The following is a 27,620-nucleotide window of genomic DNA, read 5'->3' as shown; positions in this document are numbered from 1 at the left end:
AATTCAGAGCACTTTAGGCCAGTTTGAGGAAAGGACTTCACATACTGAGTACAGGCTGGCACTTAGTGACGAGGAGAGACAACAAATGACATTAAAAGCACTTTGTAGACATCATGACAGAAAGCTTTCCTGGTACAGAAGAGGAATTTAACCTACCAATAATTGAGGCAATTATTTCTCCAGTTAGCACTGATTAAAAGAATTCTACCTGCCCATGTGTAATAGACAAGTTTACAGACATTCAAATAAAAATAGAGTATCAAAATCTGTTAGGGATGGGCTGGGGATTTCTCTCAGTAGCATAAGCAATTTCCTGGCAAGCTGTAGTCCTGAGTTCTATCCCTGGTAACAATAAAAATGAAAAAGAGAAAAAAAATATCTGTTAGGGATGAGGACTGTTGTGCTCCTTCCAAGAAGGTCCCCAAGTACATGAGGGTATGTAACACTTGTGAGGCTGGAGGAAAACTGGATCACACTCTGAGTATGTAAAACAGAAAAAAGAGAAGCTTTGGAAGAAAGCCAGTGATATCTATCCCTGAAGTGGTAGCCCTTCTTACTGTCTACCTTCCTTCCTTCCTTCCTTCCTTGTTTTCTTCCTTCCTTCCTTCCTTTCTTCCTTCCTTCCTTGCTTCCTTCTTTCGTTCCTTGCTTCCTTCCATCCCTCATTCCCTCTGTCCTTTCATTCTTTTGGTTTTTAATTCAAGTTAGTATTTAATCCCACATGTCCTTGAAACTGCAATGATATTCCTGCCTCAGCTTTGAGAGTGCTGGGATTAATGATGTGTTCGCCCACACCCTGCAAATCAGCATTGTTATTTTTTGTGAAAGGAGATAAAATTAAACACAACAAAACAGAGCAAAATTGGACATAATAACGCAATGTAAGAGATATAAATTTCAAAACTAGATAATCTGAAATCTTCCCTATCTATCATGTTGTCTATTTTTTTCTTCCAAATAGTTGTCCATGTCTTGAAACACAGAATTCATACTGAGAAACCTAGTATAAAATTAATCCAAACAGTCTGAGAAAGGAGTTTTAGGTCTTTAAAATCAGACAAAAAGGAAGTCACTAATGGCTGTGCTAGAATCGGTTGTTTGCTTCAAAATGCCTATGCATACTTTCATGTATGTGGAAACTCAGTTAAACACAACCAGCTTTAAAAAAAAGACCATATTTTATAGAACAAACCAAAACATGGATAAAAGTATTGGGCTTCAAAGAGATGATAGAAGGAAATCCCCTCCTTACTACATTGCCTAGGGTCAACCTCTCAAGGGACGTCCAGATTACTGGCTCCGACATGCTAATGGGATAGGGGGAGAAGATGTGATGTTTGTTTCTCAGCCTGCAGGCTGGCAGACTCACAGCTGCTCATGGTGGGGAGAGGGTTTGCCTGGACTCCTGGCACTCCCAGCATGACCCATGTCCCAGGAAATGCCAGTGGAACTCAGTAATATTACTGTTTCCAAACATTGGGTCCAAGGAGTGAACTAGGTTAGTAGGAGATCTAAAAGCTCTGAGGAAGTAGCATTTACAGTTGTCCCACACTAGACTTTAGGTTTAGAGACATTCTGCCAATATTCACTGTTTGTGCCTGTCCCAAATCCATGTCCCTTGCTCCCGACACTGTATCAGATTACCCAGAAGAACCACCTCTTCACTCCCAGCACACCTATTTCTCATGGAGCCTTGAATCTGCTCCCTTCACATTACTTCCCTGCAACTGGCTTTCACCCACATGTGATCCCAAGGGAAAAGGTGCCTTATTGACCGATCTGTCCTGCTTTGCTCCTTACCACCAGAAAGGAATAAACACAGAGGGCCTACTGAGAACAGTGGCATGCTGGAGTTACTATCCTCCACCCTAGCCTCTCATCTTCTGGAAATGGCAGGAAGACGATAGACCAGAGAACTCCCCCATATGAATGAGACAAAAGAAATTCTGGGCTAGTCAAACAGACTGTTTTCATAAACATATAGAAAAGACAGGTAGGATGAAAATTGACTGACTCTCACATTTTGAGTGAGACACACCTAGGGCAATTGGATTAGAATAGGGTGGGAAGAACCACCATAGGGTGGATCCTGTCCTAAGAGTTATAAAAGGGACACCAAGAAGGAAGAATCCTTTCTGTTTCCATGATGAGGTGGTTCCCTGCTTGAAACTTGGAATTCATATCCTTGCTTCCAGCCCAGATGAATTAGCCTCCTGAAAGGAACTCAGACGGGACTCAACAAGGCTTCGTATTTTAAGGTCTGTGCATTTTGGTGAGCTATTTCTTTGAGTGATCAAGAAACTTTTCAGAATTGACTTATATACTAGGAAATCTCAGTCAGCTTATTTCTAAATAAGTATTTCTTTTAATCTATAAACTAGGCTCTCTACTTGTGATTGCCATACTGCCCTGCCTGTCTTGGAAGTGCTGACTGCAGTGAAATTTGTGCCATCTGGTGAAGAAGAAATTTGATTCCTGTGACTTGACAAGCTTGCTGCACTTTCACTCTGCTGATGTTAAGGGTTTCCAGTACCGCAGGCCCAGCAGAAATGTCACAGGGGCCCACAGTGGACAGCAGGTACACCACAGACATCAAAGTAGTGAACGTGTCCTTTTTGTGGACCATTGATAACATTAGATTTTGCCTAAAGGAAATAGATGACTGCATTCAAAGTTCAATCTTTTCAGCTGAAGGAAATGATCAAGTGAAATGGTGCTTACGACTCTACCCAAATGGTCTTGATGAACAAAGCAAAGATTATGTGTGCTTATACCTGGGAATGATCTGCTGTCCAAGGAGGGTAGCTCATGCAAAATTCACCTTTTCCATTCTGAATGCCAAAGGAGAGAAAACCAAGGTGCTCTCAAGTCCACAAGCTTATACATTTGTGCGAGGAAAGGACTGGGGATTCAAACATTTCATCCTTAGAGAGTTTCTTTTGGATCCAAACAATGGGCTTCTCTCCAATGACAAGCTTTCCTTCTTCTGTGAAGTGAAAGTAGCACAAGATCCCACCAATCATTCCAGCCAGAATATTAGGAAGCTGGTTAAGGTTCCTGAGGGCTGCTTGGCAGAGGATCTAGGAGGACTGTGGGAGCGATCCCAGCTCTCAGACTGTTGCTTGTGTGTGGCTGGCCAGGAATTCCAGGCTCACAAAGCCATCTTAGCAGCTCGCTCTCCAGTTTTCATGGCGTTGTTGGAACATGAAAAGCAAGGAAGCAAAAAGAATCGTGTTGAAATCAGTGACATGGATCCTGAAGTTTTTAAGGAAATGATATACTTTATGTACACTGGAAAGGCACCAAACCTAGGGATCATGGCAACTGAACTGCTGGAGGCTGCAAGCAGGTTTGGTCTGGAGCGCCTGAAGCTCATGTGTGAGAACCACCTGTGCAGCAACCTCTCTGTGGAGAATGCCGTGGAAATCCTCATCTTGGCTGACCTCCACAGTGCACCTCAGTTGAAAACCCGGACACTGGATTTCATCAATTTTCATGTTTCTGACATCCTGGAGACCTCTGAGTGGAAGGCCATGGTGGTGTCCCACCCTCACTTGGTGGCCGAAGCCTATCACTCTCTGGTTTCCATGCAGTGTGCATTCATGGTACCCCCATGCAAGCGTGTGAGACTGTCCTGAGATCCCACATCTCCATTTATCTTCCCAAAACCCTGGCCACATTTGCTGCCCCTGAACCATAATATGCTAGGGAAATCCGTGGAAACTTCACTCTTCTATGTGGAAATATTAAATTGTGCCTCTCTAGGGGAGAGAAGGGACCACCGTCTTAAGGTCAGAAAAAGGAAATGCGATACTGAGAATTTAGAAGTCGTGTATCATGCATTTTCAAATCTGTGTTTTATAATATTGAGCAAAGTGGGTTTTTACAGTGTCGATGCCAAACGGAAACCAAAACTCCTGTCAATGTTGAAGGCAGACCTGGGGTGGGGCTACCCTTAGAGGCAGGGACCATGAACTTCACTCTGTAAATGCAAGACTCCTTCCTGGCTTTCTGCACCATCATGCATCCCTGGGCACCCCACTTGTAACACGGGCTTTTTGCTGTCCCTCACTTTTCTCTGTAAATAAACCTGAATCGTACTTTGTACAGTTGTTTGGCTCCTCATCCTTTTTCTGTATGTTAGATTCAGAAGCTAAGAAAAATTTCAGTGTGCTGATGATTTCAGGCCCATCCACGGGATGAACACAGTGGATGTACAATGTCACTAATTAACATAGTAGATGGCAGAAATAAATGACCCAGAACTCAGGCTGCTGAAGCCAAAGGACAATCACACAATGCAAGTCTTTGCTCATGTTGTCCTGTCCCAGTGACACAGACAGGCAGCACAAGCACTACAGCACATTCCCGCAAAATCTAGGCCTCTGAGCGAGCAGTCCAATCATGGTCCTGGAGAAAAAAGAGAGGAAAATGCTCAGATTTACGAAAATGGCATGAAAGAGAATTAAAAGTAGAAGTGTTTTATGTATTTCAGAGGAATTCATGTTGAGGAAGCAAAATTTATTACTTACAACTGCACTGAGAAATGGCTGTTGGCAAATTCACACTATAAATCTCAAAAAGAGCTTTCTCACTGTGAACATTTAATATTCATAAGAATAGAATACATGTTTCTATGGTATTATGAAGAATAGAATTAAAATTAAAAATGAAAACGTAGTGGGTTTCATCTCAAAGTTTGGGCTTTTGTAAAAATCATTAGTGGTGTTACTCTGGAATCACCTAGAATCTGTAATGGCTCAGAGCTTCTAAAAATATATAAAGAAATGGATCCCCTTGTCTTGAACAGGTACAGATTTCAAAACATTTGTTTAATCAGGGCTTACAGCTGGTAACCCTTTATGTGCTGGTTGTGTAAATCTTCATGAATGTCAATATGGGATAACAACCTGTATAACAACTATGCAGTAAAATCACTAAGAGTTTTGTCTCTCTCTCTTTCTCTCTCTCTCTCTCTCTCTCTCTCTCTCTATATATATATATATATATATATATATATATATGTCTATCTGTCTGTCTGTATCTCTGTCTATCTATCTCTATCTCTCTCAGTCTTTATCATGGCTTGAACTCACAACTCACAACCTGGTTATTGCCAGGCAAGTGCTTCTTTGGCTCAGTTTACTGCCTGACTTTTGCAGATATTTGGCATACATATGTCCTATTCTTGTGTCCTTACTCCTAGAAGTGTCCCTTTCTCACCTCAAGCCGGCTGAGATTGTTGAAAATGAGACAAAATAATTCACTCTGTGTGCATATTTCTTGAAAAGAACTATGGTTCTTAGATGTTGTGGGAATATGTGTTTTGGTATTATCACCCTCAAGTTTTATTTCACGTCCATTCTCTCCTCCTCATTAAAGAGAATAAAACAGGAAAAGCTTTAAAGGAGGAAAAAAGGAAAATTTTTATTAATTTTTTGTGTGAAAACTTTCAGAACACAGATTCCTCAGCTGTCCATACCTGACTTGCTGATTATGTAGGAGTCATCCCAGTTGCTTGGGAATCGCTATTCATCCTACAAGGGAGAACATTCAAATGTTAATTTTTTTCTTTCAAAATATGTAAATAATTATTATCTTTTACATGAAATGTGGAAATTAAAAAGTATGAGTTTCTATCACTGCATCAAATGAACAACAAAAAACATTGAAAATAACTTACAAAGTGTAATTTCCTCATAGTGAAATGAACGGAGCAAAGTGGATTAGGGCAGAAGATTTTTCAGGGCAAGCACAGGTCTTCTCAGCTTCTCTGAGTACAAATATGTGTTACAGTGACTTATTGTCAAGTGCTTCATAGAAACAGAAGTTATATTGAATGTACAAATTGACCAAAAGAATGTTTTCCTTGCAATTCTACAGAGGAACCAGGCAAGAATTGCAGCTTAAGTGGCTGAAGGGCAACCAGTGAGATATGGTGCTATATTAACACTCTTGTGAGAATGACATGCCAGCTGTTAAGCATTAGGTGTTAGGACTGCGAATGCCTGTTCATTCCCTCAGTTGGTGTCACAGTTGGGAACTCTTGAAGGCTGAAGTGCTCCCGTTTCCAGAAAACAATCATCCCTCTGCCATGTTGGGATTCCATGGGGGTTAATGCTAATCCAACATTACTAGCAGAAGACTTTTTTGAAGAAACCACTTGTTTGACTGCTTAATTCTAAGAAAAATATATGACAGAAGATGAACAAGAATTTGCCATAACTTTACAGGCATTCTGAAGCATGGAAATCACCAACTGCATTTGGCAAGCACTGAAAGGCCTGCCAAAGTCCCCGGAGGCACCAATTTACCTGTATCATCCAAAGTTGTGTGTCACACATTCTCGAGCTACTAGTGAAGGCATCTTGTGACACTTCCAACTCTTATGTGCAAACAACACACTAATAAATAAAGTATCTATCCAGGAGTCTCGGATGACGAAAGTGGTAGGAGACTAGTGACAAATAGTAAACTTGCATGAACCATTTCGTTTCCTTCATTCAAGTCTAATCACAATATGACTGATTATTTATGTGTATAGTTAGCATGTAGTGATCTCTCACTCAGAAAATCAACAACCCTAGGAAAACATGGAACAGATTTAGAGTTTTCTAACCAAAATGGGAAGCAACAGGAGCCAAATGTACCTGACCTTGAAAGCAGGCACATGGATTAGCCTTATCACACCTCTGTGGAAGACATCTCGGTCTAAATTCTTAGGTACTGTAACCCTGAATCTTTAAAGTTTCTATTCCTCTTTACTTTCCATTTTGCACTTGTAATTCATCCTACTGTCATCTTGTAATCTCAATAAACCGCAACTTACTATGTATCACAAGGTATATGCCAGGCAATACTCTTGTATCTGTACACAAGAATGTGGAAAAATTTTTGCCCCTTCAGTTCTAACATAGCTCTAGGGCTGGATTAGAAACAAAAGCAGCATTTTCCCACCTTTCATTAGCCTGGTTTAAAAGGCATTGCTACACAAAGAGAATTCATGAAAAAATGTACAAAATGTTCCTACAAGGCTGATGACATTTTCCATGCAAATGGAATTCCACAGTGTATCCAAGGAAGAAACTTATACAATATTCTAAGAAGGGTTAACTTTGGAAAAATTTTACCCTATTTAAAAGGAAATTCAAGAGCTTGCATTTCATTAGCTTTACTACATTTTGTGTGTGTGTTTGTGTGCGTGTGTGTGTTTGTGTGTGTATCTCTAATAGTGAGTGTTATGCTCATATTTGTAAAAGTAGCTATAGAGAAGAAAATTTATTACAAATTACCCATGATTTCTATTTTTCTTGTCATTTTGTACAAGAAAGTATCTTCTTAATGTAGAAGTATCAAAATCTACACAACTGAATTACAACTAGTGCACATATTTTGTATAAAATTCAGAACCTAAAATTAACTAAGAGAGCACAGCAATGATGATTGTTGGGTATTGCACTGATAGGGGCATTGAACCTATTTTGGTTATGCTAGTTATTGCAGAATCAGGAAATCATCAACACTAGTGAGGGGAGATGTTTGGACCTGGGGACTCTTGTTCCTGGTAACAGTGACAGCTAGTGAGGCCAGTGGACAATGCTGAGAGGCTCAGCAGTGTAGGTAAGCAGCAGACATCGAGGTCTTTACTGTCTGGCACAGAATGGAGAAGGATTTTGTCATTCAGCGGGAGGGAATGTTTGGCGGGACCCATGTTGAAGTGAAGTCAGATGAACCTTAACCAGAACAGCTGCTGGCTTCCTTTAGAAGACCCTAGTTGGGTGCAGACACATGGAAATTGATTGGAATGAGCTTATTCAAATGAGCCTCCTCTTGAGGCAGGCTGGCTAATGCTGTCTACTACTCCATCATAAGGCAGTGCCTGGTTTGAAGGGAAAGAATGGCGGAACTCAGAACACTGTATCCATAGGGCATCTAATAATGAATCCAGAGAGAATCCTGGAAGAGAACGATTTTTTTTTCATTCATTTTTCTTTTTGGTTTGGTATTTTCTTGTTTTATTCATCTGCTTTTAATTTCTCCTTTATTTTGTTCTTAATTTCTGCGGGTGACTGTGATTCCTAACTTCCCTGTGGGTATGCTTTTGTTTGGATTTCAATTTTTCTCTTTCAAATCTCATTTAGTCTTCTGCATTAGTTTCCCCCAGTAGGTGGGATCCATCTACCATCTCCGTTGTATTGTAATCTCTTTCCCTTTGGCCATTACTCTTCTTCCTCTGAAATATATTTTGAATCTTAACCCTTGAGGACAGATTGGACATATCATGAATTCATATATTGTTTATGATTGTTTGCATTCTGTTTTATCTTCCCGAATTCAGTTCATACTGTTAGGAAACTAGCAAGTATCACTCCAAGAATTCAACTGAAACAGAAAAGACATGAGAACACACAAATCAGACTAATCCTCTGGCACCCAGGCCAATAAAGCAAACCTGGGGGGAAATGAGGTTGCAAAATTTGAAAACCCAATAAACCCAATAGTAGGTTACTTCAATGTGGCAACAAGGCAATTCAATGAGGCTGTGGAATATATTAAAACAGAAGTAATCTCTCAAGTAACCACAACTAACTACAGAGATTACCAAAATACACAACCTTCTTAGTGATGTTAGTTCAGACACAGCCCCAAAAAAAGGCGAGCTTACAAGAACTGTTGAAGCACAACCTAAGAAATAAATGAACCCATTAAATAGATTCAAGCCGATATGCAAGAGAAAAAAATCCATTTTAAAAATTCAGAGCACTTTAGGCCAGTTTGAGGAAAGGACTTCACATACTGAGTACAGGCTGGCACTTAGTGACGAGGAGAGACAACAAATGACATTAAAAGCACTTTGTAGACATCATGACAGAAAGCTTTCCTGGTACAGAAGAGGAATTTAACCTACCAATAATTGAGGCAATTATTTCTCCAGTTAGCACTGATTAAAAGAATTCTACCTGCCCATGTGTAATAGACAAGTTTGCAGACATTCAAATAAAAATAGAGTATCAAAATCTGTTAGGGATGGGCTGGGGATTTCTCTCAGTAGCATAAGCAATTTCCTGGCAAGCTGTAGTCCTGAGTTCTATCCCTGGTAACAATAAAAATGAAAAAGAGAAAAAAAAATATCTGTTAGGGATGAGGACTGTTGTGCTCCTTCCAAGAAGGTCCCCAAGTACATGAGGGTATGTAACACTTGTGAGGCTGGAGGAAAACTGGATCACACTCTGAGTATGTAAAACAGAAAAAAGAGAAGCTTTGGAAGAAAGCCAGTGATATCTATCCCTGAAGTGGTAGCCCTTCTTACTGTCTACCTTCCTTCCTTCCTTCCTTCCTTGTTTTCTTCCTTCCTTCCTTCCTTTCTTCCTTCCTTTCTTGCTTCCTTCTTTCGTTCCTTGCTTCCTTCCATCCCTCATTCCCTCTGTCCTTTCATTCTTTTGGTTTTTAATTCAAGTTAGTATTTAATCCCACATGTCCTTGAAACTGAAATGATATTCCTGCCTCAGCTTTGAGAGTGCTGGGATTAATGATGTGTTCGCCCACACCCTGCAAATCAGCATTGTTATTTTTTGTGAAAGGAGATAAAATTAAACACAACAAAACAGAGCAAAATTGGACATAATAACGCAATGTAAGAGATATAAATTTCAAAACTAGATAATCTGAAATCTTCCCTATCTATCATGTTGTCTATTTTTTTCTTCCAAATAGTTGTCCATGTCTTGAAACACAGAATTCATACTGAGAAACCTAGTATAAAATTAATCCAAACAGTCTGAGAAAGGAGTTTTAGGTCTTTAAAATCAGACAAAAAGGAAGTCACTAATGGCTGTGCTAGAATCGGTTGTTTGCTTCAAAATGCCTATGCATACTTTCATGTATGTGGAAACTCAGTTAAACACAACCAGCTTTAAAAAAAAAGACCATATTTTATAGAACAAACCAAAACATGGATAAAAGTATTGGGCTTCAAAGAGATGATAGAAGGAAATCCCCTCCTTACTACATTGCCTAGGGTCAACCTCTCAAGGGACGTCCAGATTACTGGCTCCGACATGCTAATGGGATAGGGGGAGAAGATGTGATGTTTGTTTCTCAGCCTGCAGGCTGGCAGACTCACAGCTGCTCATGGTGGGGAGAGGGTTTGCCTGGACTCCTGGCACTCCCAGCATGACCCATGTCCCAGGAAATGCCAGTGGAACTCAGTAATATTACTGTTTCCAAACATTGGGTCCAAGGAGTGAACTAGGTTAGTAGGAGATCTAAAAGCTCTGAGGAAGTAGCATTTACAGTTGTCCCACACTAGACTTTAGGTTTAGAGACATTCTGCCAATATTCACTGTTTGTGCCTGTCCCAAATCCATGTCCCTTGCTCCCGACACTGTATCAGATTACCCAGAAGAACCACCTCTTCACTCCCAGCACACCTATTTCTCATGGAGCCTTGAATCTGCTCCCTTCACATTACTTCCCTGCAACTGGCTTTCACCCACATGTGATCCCAAGGGAAAAGGTGCCTTATTGACCGATCTGTCCTGCTTTGCTCCTTACCACCAGAAAGGAATAAACACAGAGGGCCTACTGAGAACAGTGGCATGCTGGAGTTACTATCCTCCACCCTAGCCTCTCATCTTCTGGAAATGGCAGGAAGATGATAGACCAGAGAACTCCCCCATATGAATGAGACAAAAGAAATTCTGGGCTAGTCAAACAGACTGTTTTCATAAACATATAGAAAAGACAGGTAGGATGAAAATTGACTGACTCTCACATTTTGAGTGAGACACACCTAGGGCAATTGGATTAGAATAGGGTGGGAAGAACCACCATAGGGTGGATCCTGTCCTAAGAGTTATAAAAGGGACACCAAGAAGGAAGAATCCTTTCTGTTTCCATGATGAGGTGGTTCCCTGCTTGAAACTTGGAATTCATATCCTTGCTTCCAGCCCAGATGAATTAGCCTCCTGAAAGGAACTCAGACGGGACTCAACAAGGCTTCGTATTTTAAGGTCTGTGCATTTTGGTGAGCTATTTCTTTGAGTGATCAAGAAACTTTTCAGAATTGACTTATATTCTAGGAAATCTCAGTCAGCTTATTTCTAAATAAGTATTTCTTTTAATCTATAAACTAGGCTCTCTACTTGTGATTGCCATACTGCCCTGCCTGTCTTGGAAGTGCTGACTGCAGTGAAATTTGTGCCATCTGGTGAAGAAGAAATTTGATTCCTGTGACTTGACAAGCTTGCTGCACTTTCACTCTGCTGATGTTAAGGGTTTCCAGTACCGCAGGCCCAGCAGAAATGTCACACGGGCCCACAGTGGACAGCAGGTACACCACAGACATCAAAGTAGTGAACGTGTCCTTTTTGTGGACCATTGATAACATTAGATTTTGCCTAAAGGAAATAGATGACTGCATTCAAAGTTCCATCTTTTCAGCTGAAGGAAATGATCAAGTGAAATGGTGCTTACGACTCTACCCAAATGGTCTTGATGAACAAAGCAAAGATTATGTGTGCTTATACCTGGGAATGATCTGCTGTCCAAGGAGGGTAGCTCATGCAAAATTCACCTTTTCCATTCTGAATGCCAAAGGAGAGAAAACCAAGGTGCTCTCAAGTCCACAAGCTTATACATTTGTGCGAGGAAAGGACTGGGGATTCAAACATTTCATCCTTAGAGAGTTTCTTTTGGATCCAAACAATGGGCTTCTCTCCAATGACAAGCTTTCCTTCTTCTGTGAAGTGAAAGTAGCACAAGATCCCACCAATCATTCCAGCCAGAATATTAGGAAGCTGGTTAAGGTTCCTGAGGGCTGCTTGGCAGAGGATCTAGGAGGACTGTGGGAGCGATCCCAGCTCTCAGACTGTTGCTTGTGTGTGGCTGGCCAGGAATTCCAGGCTCACAAAGCCATCTTAGCAGCTCGCTCTCCAGTTTTCATGGCGTTGTTGGAACATGAAAAGCAAGGAAGCAAAAAGAATCGTGTTGAAATCAGTGACATGGATCCTGAAGTTTTTAAGGAAATGATATACTTTATGTACACTGGAAAGGCACCAAACCTAGGGATCATGGCAACTGAACTGCTGGAGGCTGCAAGCAGGTTTGGTCTGGAGCGCCTGAAGCTCATGTGTGAGAACCACCTGTGCAGCAACCTCTCTGTGGAGAATGCCGTGGAAATCCTCATCTTGGCTGACCTCCACAGTGCACCTCAGTTGAAAACCCGGACACTGGATTTCATCAATTTTCATGTTTCTGACATCCTGGAGACCTCTGAGTGGAAGGCCATGGTGGTGTCCCACCCTCACTTGGTGGCCGAAGCCTATCACTCTCTGGTTTCCATGCAGTGTGCATTCATGGTACCCCCATGCAAGCGTGTGAGACTGTCCTGAGATCCCACATGTCCATTTATCTTCCCAAAACCCTGGCCACATTTGCTGCCCCTGAACCATAATATGCTAGGGAAATCCGTGGAAACTTCACTCTTCTATGTGGAAATATTAAATTGTGCCTCTCTAGGGGAGAGAAGGGACCACCGTCTTAAGGTCAGAAAAAGGAAATGCGATACTGAGAATTTAGAAGTCGTGTATCATGCATTTTCAAATCTGTGTTTTATAATATTGAGCAAAGTGGGTTTTTACAGTGTCGATGCCAAACGGAAACCAAAACTCCTGTCAATGTTGAAGGCAGACCTGGGGTGGGGCTACCCTTAGAGGCAGGGTCCATGAACTTCACTCTGTAAATGCAAGACTCCTTCCTGGCTTTCTGCACCATCATGCATCCCTGGGCACCCCACTTGTAACACGGGCTTTTTGCTGTCCCTCACTTTTCTCTGTAAATAAACCTGAATCTTACTTTGTACAGTTGTTTGGCTCCTCATCCTTTTTCTGTATGTTAGATTCAGAAGCTAAGAAAAATTTCAGTGTGCTGATGATTTCAGGCCCATCCACGGGATGAACACAGTGGATGTACAATGTCACTAATTAACATAGTAGATGGCAGAAATAAATGACCCAGAACTCAGGCTGCTGAAGCCAAAGGACAATCACACAATGCAAGTCTTTGCTCATGTTGTCCTGTCCCAGTGACACAGACAGGCAGCACAAGCACTACAGCACATTCCCGCAAAATCTAGGCCTCTGAGCGAGCAGTCCAATCATGGTCCTGGAGAAAAAAGAGAGGAAAATGCTCAGATTTATGAAAATGGCATGAAAGAGAATTAAAAGTAGAAGTGTTTTATGTATTTCAGAGGAATTCATGTTGAGGAAGCAAAATTTATTACTTACAACTGCACTGAGAAATGGCTGTTGGCAAATTCACACTATAAATCTCAAAAAGAGCTTTCTCACTGTGAACATTTAATATTCATAAGAATAGAATACATGTTTCTATGGTATTATGAAGAATAGAATTAAAATTAAAAATGAAAACGTAGTGGGTTTCATCTCAAAGTTTGGGCTTTTGTAAAAATCATTAGTGGTGTTACTCTGGAATCACCTAGAATCTGTAATGGCTCAGAGCTTCTAAAAATATATAAAGAAATGGATCCCCTTGTCTTGAACAGGTACAGATTTCAAAACATTTGTTTAATCAGGGCTTACAGCTGGTAACCCTTTATGTGCTGGTTGTTTAAATCTTCATGAATGTCAATATGGGATAACAACCTGTATAACAACTATGCAGTAAAATCACTAAGAGTTTTGTCTCTCTCTCTTTCTCTCTCTCTCTCTCTCTCTCTATATATATATATATATATATGTCTATCTGTCTGTCTGTATCTCTGTCTATCTATCTCTATCTCTCTCAGTCTTTATCATGGCTTGAACTCACAACTCACAACCTGGTTATTGCCAGGCAAGTGCTTCTTTGGCTCAGTTTACTGCCTGACTTTTGCAGATATTTGGCATACATATGTCCTATTCTTGTGTCCTTACTCCTAGAAGTGTCCCTTTCTCACCTCAAGCCGGCTGAGATTGTTGAAAATGAGACAAAATAATTCACTCTGTGTGCATATTTCTTGAAAAGAACTATGGTTCTTAGATGTTGTGGGAATATGTGTTTTGGTATTATCACCCTCAAGTTTTATTTCACGTCCATTCTCTCCTCCTCATTAAAGAGAATAAAACAGGAAAAGCTTTAAAGGAGGAAAAAAGGAAAATTTTTATTAATTTTTTGTGTGAAAACTTTCAGAACACAGATTCCTCAGCTGTCCATACCTGACTTGCTGATTATGTAGGAGTCATCCCAGTTGCTTGGGAATCGCTGTTCATCCTACAAGGGAGAACATTCAAATGTTAATTTTTTTCTTTCAAAATATGTAAATAATTATTATCTTTTACATGAAATGTGGAAATTAAAAAGTATGAGTTTCTATCACTGCATCAAATGAACAACAAAAAACATTGAAAATAACTTACAAAGTGTAATTTCCTCATAGTGAAATGAATGGAGCAAAGTGGATTAGGGCAGAAGATTTTTCAGGGCAAGCACAGGTCTTCTCAGCTTCTCTGAGTACAAATATGTGTTACAGTGACTTATTGTCAAGTGCTTCATAGAAACAGAAGTTATATTGAATGTACAAATTGACCAAAAGAATGTTTTCCTTGCAATTCTACAGAGGAACCAGGCAAGAATTGCAGCTTAAGTGGCTGAAGGGCAACCAGTGAGATATGGCGCTATATTAACACTCTTGTGAGAATGACATGCCAGCTGTTAAGCATTAGGTGTTAGGACTGCGAATGCCTGTTCATTCCCTCAGTTGGTGTCACAGTTGGGAACTCTTGAAGGCTGAAGTGCTCCCGTTTCCAGAAAACAATCATCCCTCTGCCATGTTGGGATTCCATGGGGGTTAATGCTAATCCAACATTACTAGCAGAAGACTTTTTTGAAGAAACCACTTGTTTGACTGCTTAATTCTAAGAAAAATATATGACAGAAGATGAACAAGAATTTGCCATAACTTTACAGGTATTCTGAAGCAAGGAAATCACCAACTGCATTTGGCAAGCACTGAAAGGCCTGCCAAAGTCCCCGGAGGCACCAATTTACCTGTATCATCCAAAGTTGTGTGTCACACATTCTCGAGCTACTAGTGAAGGCATCTTGTGACACTTCCAACTCTTATGTGCAAACAACACACTAATAAATAAAGTATCTATCCAGGAGTCCCGGATGATGAAAGTGGTAGGAGACTAGTGACAAATAGTAAACTTGCATGAACCATTTCGTTTCCTTCATTCAAGTCTAATCACAATATGACTGATTATTTATGTGTATAGTTAGCATGTAGTGATCTCTCACTCAGAAAATCAACAACCCTAGGAAAACATGGAACAGATTTAGAGTTTTCTAACCAAAATGGGAAGCAACAGGAGCCAAATGTACCTGACCTTGAAAGCAGGCACATGGATTAGCCTTATCACACCTCTGTGGAAGACATCTCGGTCTAAATTCTTAGGTACTGTAACCCTGAATCTTTAAAGTTTCTATTCCTCTTTACTTTCCATTTTGCACTTGTAATTCATCCTACTGTCATCTTGTAATCTCAATAAACCGCAACTTACTATGTATCACAAGGTATATGCCAGGCAATACTCTTGTATCTGTACACAAGAATGTGGAAAAATTTTTGCCCCTTCAGTTCTAACATAGCTCTAGGGCTGGATTAGAAACAAAAGCAGCATTTTCCCACCTTTCATTAGCCTGGTTTAAAAGGCATTGCTACACAAAGAGAATTCATGAAAAAATGTACAAAATGTTCCTACAAGGCTGATGACATTTTCCATGCAAATGGAATTCCACAGTGTATCCAAGGAAGAAACTTATACAATATTCTAAGAAGGGTTAACTTTGGAAAAATTTTACCCTATTTAAAAGGAAATTCAAGAGCTTGCATTTCATTAGCTTTACTACATTTTGTGTGTGTGTTTGTGTGCGTGTGTGTGTTTGTGTGTGTATCTCTAATAGTGAGTGTTATGCTCATATTTGTAAAAGTAGCTATAGAGAAGAAAATTTATTACAAATTACCCATGATTTCTATTTTTCTTGTCATTTTGTACAAGAAAGTATCTTCTTAATGTAGAAGTATCAAAATCTACACAACTGAATTACAACTAGTGCACATATTTTGTATAAAATTCAGAACCTAAAATTAACTAAGAGAGCACAGCAATGATGATTGTTGGGTATTGCACTGATAGGGGCATTGAACCTATTTTGGTTATGCTAGTTATTGCAGAATCAGGAAATCATCAACACTAGTGAGGGGAGATGTTTGGACCTGGGGACTCTTGTTCCTGGTAACAGTGACAGCTAGTGAGGCCAGTGGACAATGCTGAGAGGCTCAGCAGTGTAGGTAAGCAGCAGACATCGAGGTCTTTACTGTCTGGCACAGAATGGAGAAGGATTTTGTCATTCAGCGGGAGGGAATGTTTGGCGGGACCCATGTTGAAGTGAAGTCAGATGAACCTTAACCAGAACAGCTGCTGGCTTCCTTTAGAAGACCCTAGTTGGGTGAAGACACATGGAAATTGATTGGAATGAGCTTATTCAAATGAGCCTCCTCTTGAGGCAGGCTGGCTAATGCTGTCTACTACTCCATCATAAGGCAGTGCCTGGTTTGAAGGGAAAGAATGGCGGAACTCAGAACACTGTATCCATAGGGCATCTAATAATGAATCCAGAGAGAATCCTGGAAGAGAACGATTTTTTTTTCATTCATTTTTCTTTTTGGTTTGGTATTTTCTTGTTTTATTCATCTGCTTTTAATTTCTCCTTTATTTTGTTCTTAATTTCTGCGGGTGACTGTGATTCCTAACTTCCCTGTGGGTATGCTTTTGTTTGGATTTCAATTTTTCTCTTTCAAATCTCATTTAGTCTTCTGCATTAGTTTCCCCCAGTAGGTGGGATCCATCTACCATCTCCGTTGTATTGTAATCTCTTTCCCTTTGGCCATTACTCTTCTTCCTCTGAAATATATTTTGAATCTTAACCCTTGAGGACAGATTGGACATATCATGAATTCATATATTGTTTATGATTGTTTGCATTCTGTTTTATCTTCCCGAATTCAGTTCATACTGTTAGGAAACTAGCAAGTATCACTCCAAGAATTCAACTGAAACAGAAAAGACATGAGAACACACAAATCAGACTAATCCTCTGGCACCCAGGCCAATAAAGCAAACCTGGGGGGAAATGAGGTTGCAAAATTTGAAAACCCAATGGTAGGTTACTTCAATGTGGCAACAAGGCAATTGAATGAGGCTGTGGAATATATTAAAACACAAGTAATCTCTCAAGTAACCACAACTAACTACAGAGATTACCAAAATACACAACCTTCTTAGTGATGTTAGTTAAGACACAGCCCAAAAAAAAGGCGAGCTTTCAAGAACTGTTGAAGCACAACCTAAGAAATAAATGAACCCATTAAATAGATTCAAGCCGATATGCAAGAGAAAAAAATCCATTTTAAAAATTCAGAGCACTTTAGGCCAGTTTGAGGAAAGGACTTCACATACTGAGTACAGGCTGGCACTTAGTGATGAGGAGAGACAACAAATGACATTAAAAGCACTTTGTAGACATCATGGCAGAAAGCTTTCCTAGTACAGAAGAGGAATTTAGCCTACCAATAATTGAGGCAATTATTTCTCCAGTTAGCACTGATTAAAAGAATTCTACCTGCCCATGTGTAATAGACAAGTTTGCAGACATTCAAATAAAAATAGAGTATTAAAATCTGTTAGGGATGGGCTGGGGATTTCTCTCAGTAGCATAAGCAATTTCCTGGCAAGCTGTAGTCCTGAGTTCTATCCCTGGTAACAATAAAAATGAAAAAGAGAAAAAAAAATATCTGTTAGGGATGAGGACTGTTGTGCTCCTTCCAATAAGGTCCCCAAGTACATGAGGGTATGTAACACTTGTGAGGCTGGAGGAAAACTGGAGCACACTCTGAGTATGTAAAACAGAAAAAAGAGAAGCTTTGGAAGAAAGCCAGTGATATCTATCCCTGAAGTGGTAGCCCTTCTTACTGTCTACCTACCTTCCTTCCTTCCTTCCTTCTTTTCTTCCTTCCTTTCTTCCTTCCTTTCTTGCTTTCTTCTTTCGTTCCTTGCTTCCTTCCATCCCTCATTCCCTCTGCCCTTTCATTCTTTTGGTTTTTAATTCAAGTTAGTATTTAATCCCACATGTCCTTGAAACTGCAATGATATTCCTGCCTCAGCTTTGAGAGTGCTGGGATTAATGATGTGTTCGCCCACACCCTGCAAATCAGCATTGTTATTTTTTGTGAAAGGAGATAAAATTAAACACAACAAAACAGAGCAAAATTGGACATAATAACTCAATGTAAGAGATATAAATTTCAAAACTAGATAATCTGAAATCTTCCCTATCTATCATGTTGTCTATTTTTTTCTTCCAAATAGTTGTCCATGTCTTGCCACACAGAATTCATACTGAGAAACCTAGTATAAAATTAATCCAAACAGTCTGAGAAAGGAGTTTTAGGTCTTTAAAATCAGACAAAAAGAAGTCACTAATGGCTGTGCTAGAATCGGTTGTTTGCTTCAAAATGCCTATGCATACTTTCATGTATGTGGAAACTCAGTTAAACACAACCAGCTTTTAAAAAAAAAGACCATATTTTATAGAACAAACCAAAACATGGATAAAAGTATTGGACTTCAAAGAGATGATAGAAGGAAATCCCCTCCTTACTACATTGCCTAGGGTCAACCTCTCAAGGGACGTCCAGATTACTGGCTCCGACATGCTAATGGGATAGGGGGACAAGATGTGATGTTTGTTTCTCAGCCTGCAGGCTGGCAGACTCACAGCTGCTCATGGTGGGGAGAGGGTTTGCCTGGACTCCTGGCACTCCCAGCATGACCCATGTCCCAGGAAATGCCAGTGGAACTCAGTAATATCACTGTTTCCAAACATTGGGTCCAAGGAGTGAACTAGGTTAGTAGGAGATCTAAAAGCTCTGAGGAAGTAGCATTTACAGTTGTCCCACACTAGACTTTAGGTTTAGAGACATTCTGCCAATATTCACTGTTTGTGCCTGTCCCAAATCCATGTCCCTTGCTCCCGACACTGTATCAGATTACCCAGAAGAACCACCTCTTCACTCCCAGCACACCTATTTCTCATGGAGCCTTGAATCTGCTCCCTTCACATTTCTTCCCTGCAACTGGCTTTCACCCACATGTGATCCCAAGGGAAAAGGTGCCTTATTGACCGATCTGTCCTGCTTTGCTCCTTACCACCAGAAAGGAATAAACACAGAGGGCCTACTGAGAACAGTGGCATGCTGGAGTTACTATCCTCCACCCTAGCCTCTCATCTTCTGGAAATGGCAGGAAGACGATAGACCAGAGAACTCCCCCATATGAATGAGACAAAAGAAATTGTGGGCTAGTCAAACAGACTGTTTTCATAAACATATAGAAAAGACAGGTAGGATGAAAATTGACTGACTCTCACATTTTGAGTGAGACACACCTAGGGCAATTGGATTAGAATAGGGTGGGAAGAACCACCATAGGGTGGATCCTGTCCTAAGAGTTATAAAAGGGACACCAAGAAGGAAGAATCCTTTCTGTTTCCATGATGAGGTGGTTCCCTGCTTGAAACTTGGAATTCATATCCTTGCTTCCAGCCCAGATGAATTAGCCTCCTGAAAGGAACTCAGACGGGACTCAACAAGGCTTCGTATTTTAAGGTCTGTGCATTTTGGTGAGCTATTTCTTTGAGTGATCAAGAAACTTTTCAGAATTGACTTATATACTAGGAAATCTCAGTCAGCTTATTTCTAAATACGTATTTCTTTTAATCTATAAACTAGGCTCTCTACTTGTGATTGCCATACTGCCCTGCCTGTCTTGGAAGTGCTGACTGCAGTGAAATTTGTGCCATCTGGTGAAGAAGAAATTTGATTCCTGTGACTTGACAAGCTTGCTGCACTTTCACTCTGCTGATGTTAAGGGTTTCCAGTACCGCAGGCCCAGCAGAAATGTCACAGGGGCCCACAGTGGACAGCAGGTATACCACAGACATCAAAGTAGTGAACGTGTCCTTTTTGTGGACCATTGATAACATTAGATTTTGCCTAAAGGAAATAGATGACTGCATTCAAAGTTCAATCTTTTCAGCTGAAGGAAATGATCAAGTGAAATGGTGCTTACGACTCTACCCAAATGGTCTTGATGAACAAAGCAAAGATTATGTGTGCTTATACCTGGGAATGATCTGCTGTCCAAGGAGGGTAGCTCATGCAAAATTCACCTTTTCCATTCTGAATGCCAAAGGAGAGAAAACCAAGGTGCTCTCAAGTCCACAAGCTTATACATTTGTGCGAGGAAAGGACTGGGGATTCAAACATTTCATCCTTAGAGAGTTTCTTTTGGATCCAAACAATGGGCTTCTCTCCAATGACAAGCTTTCCTTCTTCTGTGAAGTGAAAGTAGCACAAGATCCCACCAATCATTCCAGCCAGAATATTAGGAAGCTGGTTAATGTTCCTGAGGGCTGCTTGGCAGAGGATCTAGGAGGACTGTGGGAGCGATCCCAGCTCTCAGACTGTTGCTTGTGTGTGGCTGGCCAGGAATTCCAGGCTCACAAAGCCATCTTAGCAGCTCGCTCTCCAGTTTTCATGGCGTTGTTGGAACATGAAAAGCAAGGAAGCAAAAAGAATCGTGTTGAAATCAGTGACATGGATCCTGAAGTTTTTAAGGAAATGATATACTTTATGTACACTGGAAAGGCACCAAACCTAGGGATCATGGCAACTGAACTGCTGGAGGCTGCAAGCAGGTTTGGTCTGGAGCGCCTGAAGCTCATGTGTGAGAACCACCTGTGCAGCAACCTCTCTGTGGAGAATGCCGTGGAAATCCTCATCTTGGCTGACCTCCACAGTGCACCTCAGTTGAAAACCCGGACACTGGATTTCATCAATTTTCATGTTTCTGACATCCTGGAGACCTCTGAGTGGAAGGCCATGGTGGTGTCCCACCCTCACTTGGTGGCCGAAGCCTATCACTCTCTGGTTTCCATGCAGTGTGCATTCATGGTACCCCCATGCAAGCGTGTGAGACTGTCCTGAGATCCCACATCTCCATTTATCTTCCCAAAACCCTGGCCACATTTGCTGCCCCTGAACCATAATATGCTAGGGAAATCCGTGGAAACTTCACTCTTCTATGTGGAAATATTAAATTGTGCCTCTCTAGAGGAGAGAAGGGACCACCGTCTTAAGGTCAGAAAAAGGAAATGCGATACTGAGAATTTAGAAGTCGTGTATCATGCATTTTCAAATCTGTGTTTTATAATATTGAGCAAAGTGGGTTTTTACAGTGTCGATGCCAAACGGAAACCAAAACTCCTGTCAATGTTGAAGGCAGACCTGGGGTGGGGCTACCCTTAGAGGCAGGGTCCATGAACTTCACTCTGTAAATGCAAGACTCCTTCCTGGCTTTCTGCACCATCATGCATCCCTGGGCACCCCACTTGTAACACGGGCTTTTTGCTGTCCCTCACTTTTCTCTGTAAATAAACCTGAATCTTACTTTGTACAGTTGTTTGGCTCCTCATCCTTTTTCTGTATGTTAGATTCAGAAGCTAAGAAAAATTTCAGTGTGCTGATGATTTCAGGCCCATCCATGGGATGAACACAGTGGATGTACAATGTCACTAATTAACATAGTAGATGGCAGAAATAAATGACCCAGAACTCAGGCTGCTGAAGCCAAAGGACAATCACACAATGCAAGTCTTTGCTCATGTTGTCCTGTCCCAGTGACACAGACAGGCAGCACAAGCACTACAGCACATTCCCGCAAAATCTAGGCCTCTGAGCGAGCAGTCCAATCATGGTCCTGGAGAAAAAAGAGAGGAAAATGCTCAGATTTACGAAAATGGCATGAAAGAGAATTAAAAGTAGAAGTGTTTTATGTATTTCAGAGGAATTCATGTTGAGGAAGCAAAATTTATTACTTACAACTGCACTGAGAAATGGCTGTTGGCAAATTCACACTATAAATCTCAAAAAGAGCTTTCTCACTGTGAACATTTAATATTCATAAGAATAGAATACATGTTTCTATGGTATTATGAAGAATAGAATTAAAATTAAAAATGAAAACGTAGTGGGTTTCATCTCAAAGTTTGGGCTTTTGTAAAAATCATTAGTGGTGTTACTCTGGAATCACCTAGAATCTGTAATGGCTCAGAGCTTCTAAAAATATATAAAGAAATGGATCCCCTTGTCTTGAACAGGTACAGATTTCAAAACATTTGTTTAATCAGGGCTTACAGCTGGTAACCCTTTATGTGCTGGTTGTTTAAATCTTCATGAATGTCAATATGGGATGACAACCTGTATAACAACTATGCAGTAAAATCACTAAGAGTTTGGTCTCTCTCTCTTTCTCTCTCTCTCTCTCTCTCTCTCTCTCTCTCTCTCTCTCTATATATATATATATATATATATATATATATATATATATATATGTCTATCTGTCTGTCTGTATCTCTGTCTATCTATCTCTATCTCTCTCAGTCTTTATCATGGCTTGAACTCACAACTCACAACCTGGTTATTGCCAGGCAAGTGCTTCTTTGGCTCAGTTTACTGCCTGACTTTTGCAGATATTTGGCATACATATGTCCTATTCTTGTGTCCTTACTCCTAGAAGTGTCCCTTTCTCACCTCAAGCCGGCTGAGATTGTTGAAAATGAGACAAAATAATTCACTCTGTGTGCATATTTCTTGAAAAGAACTATGGTTCTTAGATGTTGTGGGAATATGTGTTTTGGTATTATCACCCTCAAGTTTTATTTCACGTCCATTCTCTCCTCCTCATTAAAGAGAATAAAACAGGAAAAGCTTTAAAGGAGGAAAAAGGAAAATTTTTATTAATTTTTTGTGTGAAAACTTTCAGAACACAGATTCCTCAGCTGTCCATACCTGACTTGCTGATTATGTAGGAGTCATCCCAGTTGCTTGGGAATCGCTGTTCATCCTACAAGGGAGAACATTCAAATGTTAATTTTTTTCTTTCAAAATATGTAAATAATTATTATCTTTTACATGAAATGTGGAAATTAAAAAGTATGAGTTTCTATCACTGCATCAAATGAACAACAAAAAACATTGAAAATAACTTACAAAGTGTAATTTCCTCATAGTGAAATGAATGGAGCAAAGTGGATTAGGGCAGAAGATTTTTCAGGGCAAGCACAGGTCTTCTCAGCTTCTCTGAGTACAAATATGTGTTACAGTGACTTATTGTCAAGTGCTTCATAGAAACAGAAGTTATATTGAATGTACAAATTGACCAAAAGAATGTTTTCCTTGCAATTCTACAGAGGAACCAGGCAAGAATTGCAGCTTAAGTGGCTGAAGGGCAACCAGTGAGATATGGCGCTATATTAACACTCTTGTGAGAATGACATGCCAGCTGTTAAGCATTAGGTGTTAGGACTGCGAATGCCTGTTCATTCCCTCAGTTGGTGTCACAGTTGGGAACTCTTGAAGGCTGAAGTGCTCCCGTTTCCAGAAAACAATCATCCCTCTGCCATGTTGGGATTCCATGGGGGTTAATGCTAATCCAACATTACTAGCAGAAGACTTTTTTGAAGAAACCACTTGTTTGACTGCTTAATTCTAAGAAAAATATATGACAGAAGATGAACAAGAATTTGCCATAACTTTACAGGTATTCTGAAGCAAGGAAATCACCAACTGCATTTGGCAAGCACTGAAAGGCCTGCCAAAGTCCCCGGAGGCACCAATTTACCTGTATCATCCAAAGTTGTGTGTCACACATTCTCGAGCTACTAGTGAAGGCATCTTGTGACACTTCCAACTCTTATGTGCAAACAACACACTAATAAATAAAGTATCTATCCAGGAGTCCCGGATGATGAAAGTGGTAGGAGACTAGTGACAAATAGTAAACTTGCATGAACCATTTCGTTTCCTTCATTCAAGTCTAATCACAATATGACTGATTATTTATGTGTATAGTTAGCATGTAGTGATCTCTCACTCAGAAAATCAACAACCCTAGGAAAACATGGAACAGATTTAGAGTTTTCTAACCAAAATGGGAAGCAACAGGAGCCAAATGTACCTGACCTTGAAAGCAGGCACATGGATTAGCCTTATCACACCTCTGTGGAAGACATCTCGGTCTAAATTCTTAGGTACTGTAACCCTGAATCTTTAAAGTTTCTATTCCTCTTTACTTTCCATTTTGCACTTGTAATTCATCCTACTGTCATCTTGTAATCTCAATAAACCGCAACTTACTATGTATCACAAGGTATATGCCAGGCAATACTCTTGTATCTGTACACAAGAATGTGGAAAAATTTTTGCCCCTTCAGTTCTAACATAGCTCTAGGGCTGGATTAGAAACAAAAGCAGCATTTTCCCACCTTTCATTAGCCTGGTTTAAAAGGCATTGCTACACAAAGAGAATTCATGAAAAAATGTACAAAATGTTCCTACAAGGCTGATGACATTTTCCATGCAAATGGAATTCCACAGTGTATCCAAGGAAGAAACTTATACAATATTCTAAGAAGGGTTAACTTTGGAAAAATTTTACCCTATTTAAAAGGAAATTCAAGAGCTTGCATTTCATTAGCTTTACTACATTTTGTGTGTGTGTTTGTGTGCGTGTGTGTGTTTGTGTGTGTATCTCTAATAGTGAGTGTTATGCTCATATTTGTAAAAGTAGCTATAGAGAAGAAAATTTATTACAAATTACCCATGATTTCTATTTTTCTTGTCATTTTGTACAAGAAAGTATCTTCTTAATGTAGAAGTATCAAAATCTACACAACTGAATTACAACTAGTGCACATATTTTGTATAAAATTCAGAACCTAAAATTAACTAAGAGAGCACAGCAATGATGATTGTTGGGTATTGCACTGATAGGGGCATTGAACCTATTTTGGTTATGCTAGTTATTGCAGAATCAGGAAATCATCAACACTAGTGAGGGGAGATGTTTGGACCTGAGGACTCTTGTTCCTGGTAACAGTGACAGCTAGTGAGGCCAGTGGACAATGCTGAGAGGCTCAGCAGTGTAGGTAAGCAGCAGACATCGAGGTCTTTACTGTCTGGCACAGAATGGAGAAGGATTTTGTCATTCAGCGGGAGGGAATGTTTGGCGGGACCCATGTTGAAGTGAAGTCAGATGAACCTTAACCAGAACAGCTGCTGGCTTCCTTTAGAAGACCCTAGTTGGGTGCAGACACATGGAAATTGATTGGAATGAGCTTATTCAAATGAGCCTCCTCTTGAGGCAGGCTGGCTAATGCTGTCTACTACTCCATCATAAGGCAGTGCCTGGTTTGAAGGGAAAGAATGGCGGAACTCAGAACACTGTATCCATAGGGCATCTAATAATGAATCCAGAGAGAATCCTGGAAGAGAACGATTTTTTTTTCATTCATTTTTCTTTTTGGTTTGGTATTTTCTTGTTTTATTCATCTGCTTTTAATTTCTCCTTTATTTTGTTCTTAATTTCTGCGGGTGACTGTGATTCCTAACTTCCCTGTGGGTATGCTTTTGTTTGGATTTCAATTTTTCTCTTTCAAATCTCATTTAGTCTTCTGCATTAGTTTCCCCCAGTAGGTGGGATCCATCTACCATCTCCATTGTATTGTAATCTCTTTCCCTTTGGCCATTACTCTTCTTCCTCTGAAATATATTTTGAATCTAACACTTGAGGACAGATTGGACATATCATGAATTCATATATTGTTTATGATTGTTTGCATTCTGTTTTATCTTCCCGAATTCAGTTCATACTGTTAGGAAACTAGCAAGTATCACTCCAAGAATTCAACTGAAACAGAAAAGACATGAGAACACACAAATCAGACTAATCCTCTGGCACCCAGGCCAATAAAGCAAACCTGGGGGGAAATGAGGTTGCAAAATTTGAAAACCCAATGGTAGGTTACTTCAATGTGGCAACAAGGCAATTCAATGAGGCTGTGGAATATATTAAAACACAAGTAATCTCTCAAGTAACCACAACTAACTACAGAGATTACCAAAATACACAACCTTCTTAGTGATGTTAGTTAAGACACAGCCCAAAAAAAAGGCGAGCTTTCAAGAACTGTTGAAGCACAACCTAAGAAATAAATGAACCCATTAAATAGATTCAAGCCGATATGCAAGAGAAAAAAATCCATTTTAAAAATTCAGAGCACTTTAGGCCAGTTTGAGGAAAGGACTTCACATACTGAGTACAGGCTGGCACTTAGTGATGAGGAGAGACAACAAATGACATTAAAAGCACTTTGTAGACATCATGGCAGAAAGCTTTCCTGGTACAGAAGAGGAATTTAGCCTACCAATAATTGAGGCAATTATTTCTCCAGTTAGCACTGATTAAAAGAATTCTACCTGCCCATGTGTAATAGACAAGTTTGCAGACATTCAAATAAAAATAGAGTATTAAAATCTGTTAGGGATGGGCTGGGGATTTCTCTCAGTAGCATAAGCAATTTCCTGGCAAGCTGTAGTCCTGAGTTCTATCCCTGGTAACAATAAAAATGAAAAAGAGAAAAAAAAAATATCTGTTAGGGATGAGGACTGTTGTGCTCCTTCCAATAAGGTCCCCAAGTACATGAGGGTATGTAACACTTGTGAGGCTGGAGGAAAACTGGATCACACTCTGAGTATGTAAAACAGAAAAAAGAGAAGCTTTGGAAGAAAGCCAGTGATATCTATCCCTGAAGTGGTAGCCCTTCTTACTGTCTACCTTCCTTCCTTCCTTCCTTCCTTGTTTTCTTCCTTCCTTCCTTCCTTTCTTCCTTCCTTCCTTGCTTCCTTCTTTCGTTCCTTGCTTCCTTCCATCCCTCATTCCCTCTGTCCTTTCATTCTTTTGGTTTTTAATTCAAGTTAGTATTTAATCCCACATGTCCATGAAACTGCAATGATATTCCTGCCTCAGCTTTGAGAGTGCTGGGATTAATGATGTGTTCGCCCACACCCTGCAAATCAGCATTGTTATTTTTTGTGAAAGGAGATAAAATTAAACACAACAAAACAGAGCAAAATTGGACATAATAACTCAATGTAAGAGATATAAATTTCAAAACTAGATAATCTGAAATCTTCCCTATCTATCATGTTGTCTCTTGTTTTCTTCCAAATAGTTGTCCATGTCTTGCCACACAGAGAATTCATACTGAGCAACCTAGTATAAAATTAATCCAAACAGTCTGAGAAAGGAGTTTTAGGTCTTTAAAATCAGACAAAAAGGAAGTCACTAATGGCTGTGCTAGAATCGGTTGTTTGCTTCAAAATGCCTATGCATACTTTCATGTATGTGGAAACTCAGTTAAACACAACCAGCTTTAAAAAAAAAGACCATATTTTATAGAACAAACCAAAACATGGATAAAAGTATTGGGCTTCAAAGAGATGATAGAAGGAAATCCCCTCCTTACTACATTGCCTAGGGTCAACCTCTCAAGGGACGTCCAGATTACTGGCTCCGACATGCTAATGGGATAGGGGGAGAAGATGTGATGTTTGTTTCTCAGCCTGCAGGCTGGCAGACTCACAGCTGCTCATGGTG

The 27,620-nt window shown here is 40.1% G+C and overlaps 3 protein-coding genes across 3 annotated transcripts; all 3 read left to right on the top strand.

The window, feature by feature from the left end:
- The first annotated feature begins 2,513 nt into the window (after window positions 1-2,513).
- Window positions 2,514-3,638, top strand: LOC134472342 (speckle-type POZ protein-like). Its single transcript, XM_063233676.1, has one exon. The coding sequence runs from the start codon at window positions 2,514-2,516 to the stop codon at window positions 3,636-3,638; it is 1,125 nt and encodes a 374-aa protein (XP_063089746.1).
- A 7,629-nt stretch (window positions 3,639-11,267) lies between these two features.
- LOC100734904 (speckle-type POZ protein-like) lies at window positions 11,268-12,392 on the top strand. Its single transcript, XM_063233675.1, has one exon. The coding sequence runs from the start codon at window positions 11,268-11,270 to the stop codon at window positions 12,390-12,392; it is 1,125 nt and encodes a 374-aa protein (XP_063089745.1).
- Window positions 12,393-20,530: 8,138 nt separating this feature from the next.
- Window positions 20,531-21,061, top strand: LOC134472341 (speckle-type POZ protein-like; the record flags this gene model as incomplete). Its single annotated transcript, XM_063233674.1, has 1 exon — window positions 20,531-21,061. A coding segment is annotated over one exon (531 nt), but the record flags the coding sequence as incomplete, so codon positions are not given.
- Between the last annotated feature and the right edge of the window lie 6,559 nt (window positions 21,062-27,620).

The sequence above is a fragment of the Cavia porcellus genome, unplaced genomic scaffold (genome assembly GCF_034190915.1).
Source record: "Cavia porcellus strain 051 isolate PalLab524CR breed Dunkin Hartley unplaced genomic scaffold, mCavPor4.1 scaffold_23, whole genome shotgun sequence".
NCBI lineage: Eukaryota > Metazoa > Chordata > Mammalia > Rodentia > Caviidae > Cavia > Cavia porcellus.
The sequence above is the reverse complement of the archived record's forward strand: the minus strand, read 5'-3'. Positions and strand labels throughout refer to the sequence as shown.

What these genes read in the sequence shown, in the direction of transcription:
- LOC134472342 (XM_063233676.1), top strand. Translation starts at nt 2,514, where the DNA reads ATGTTAAGGGTTTCCAGTACCGCAGGCCCAGCAGAAATGTCACAGGGG.
- LOC100734904 (XM_063233675.1), top strand. Translation starts at nt 11,268, where the DNA reads ATGTTAAGGGTTTCCAGTACCGCAGGCCCAGCAGAAATGTCACACGGG.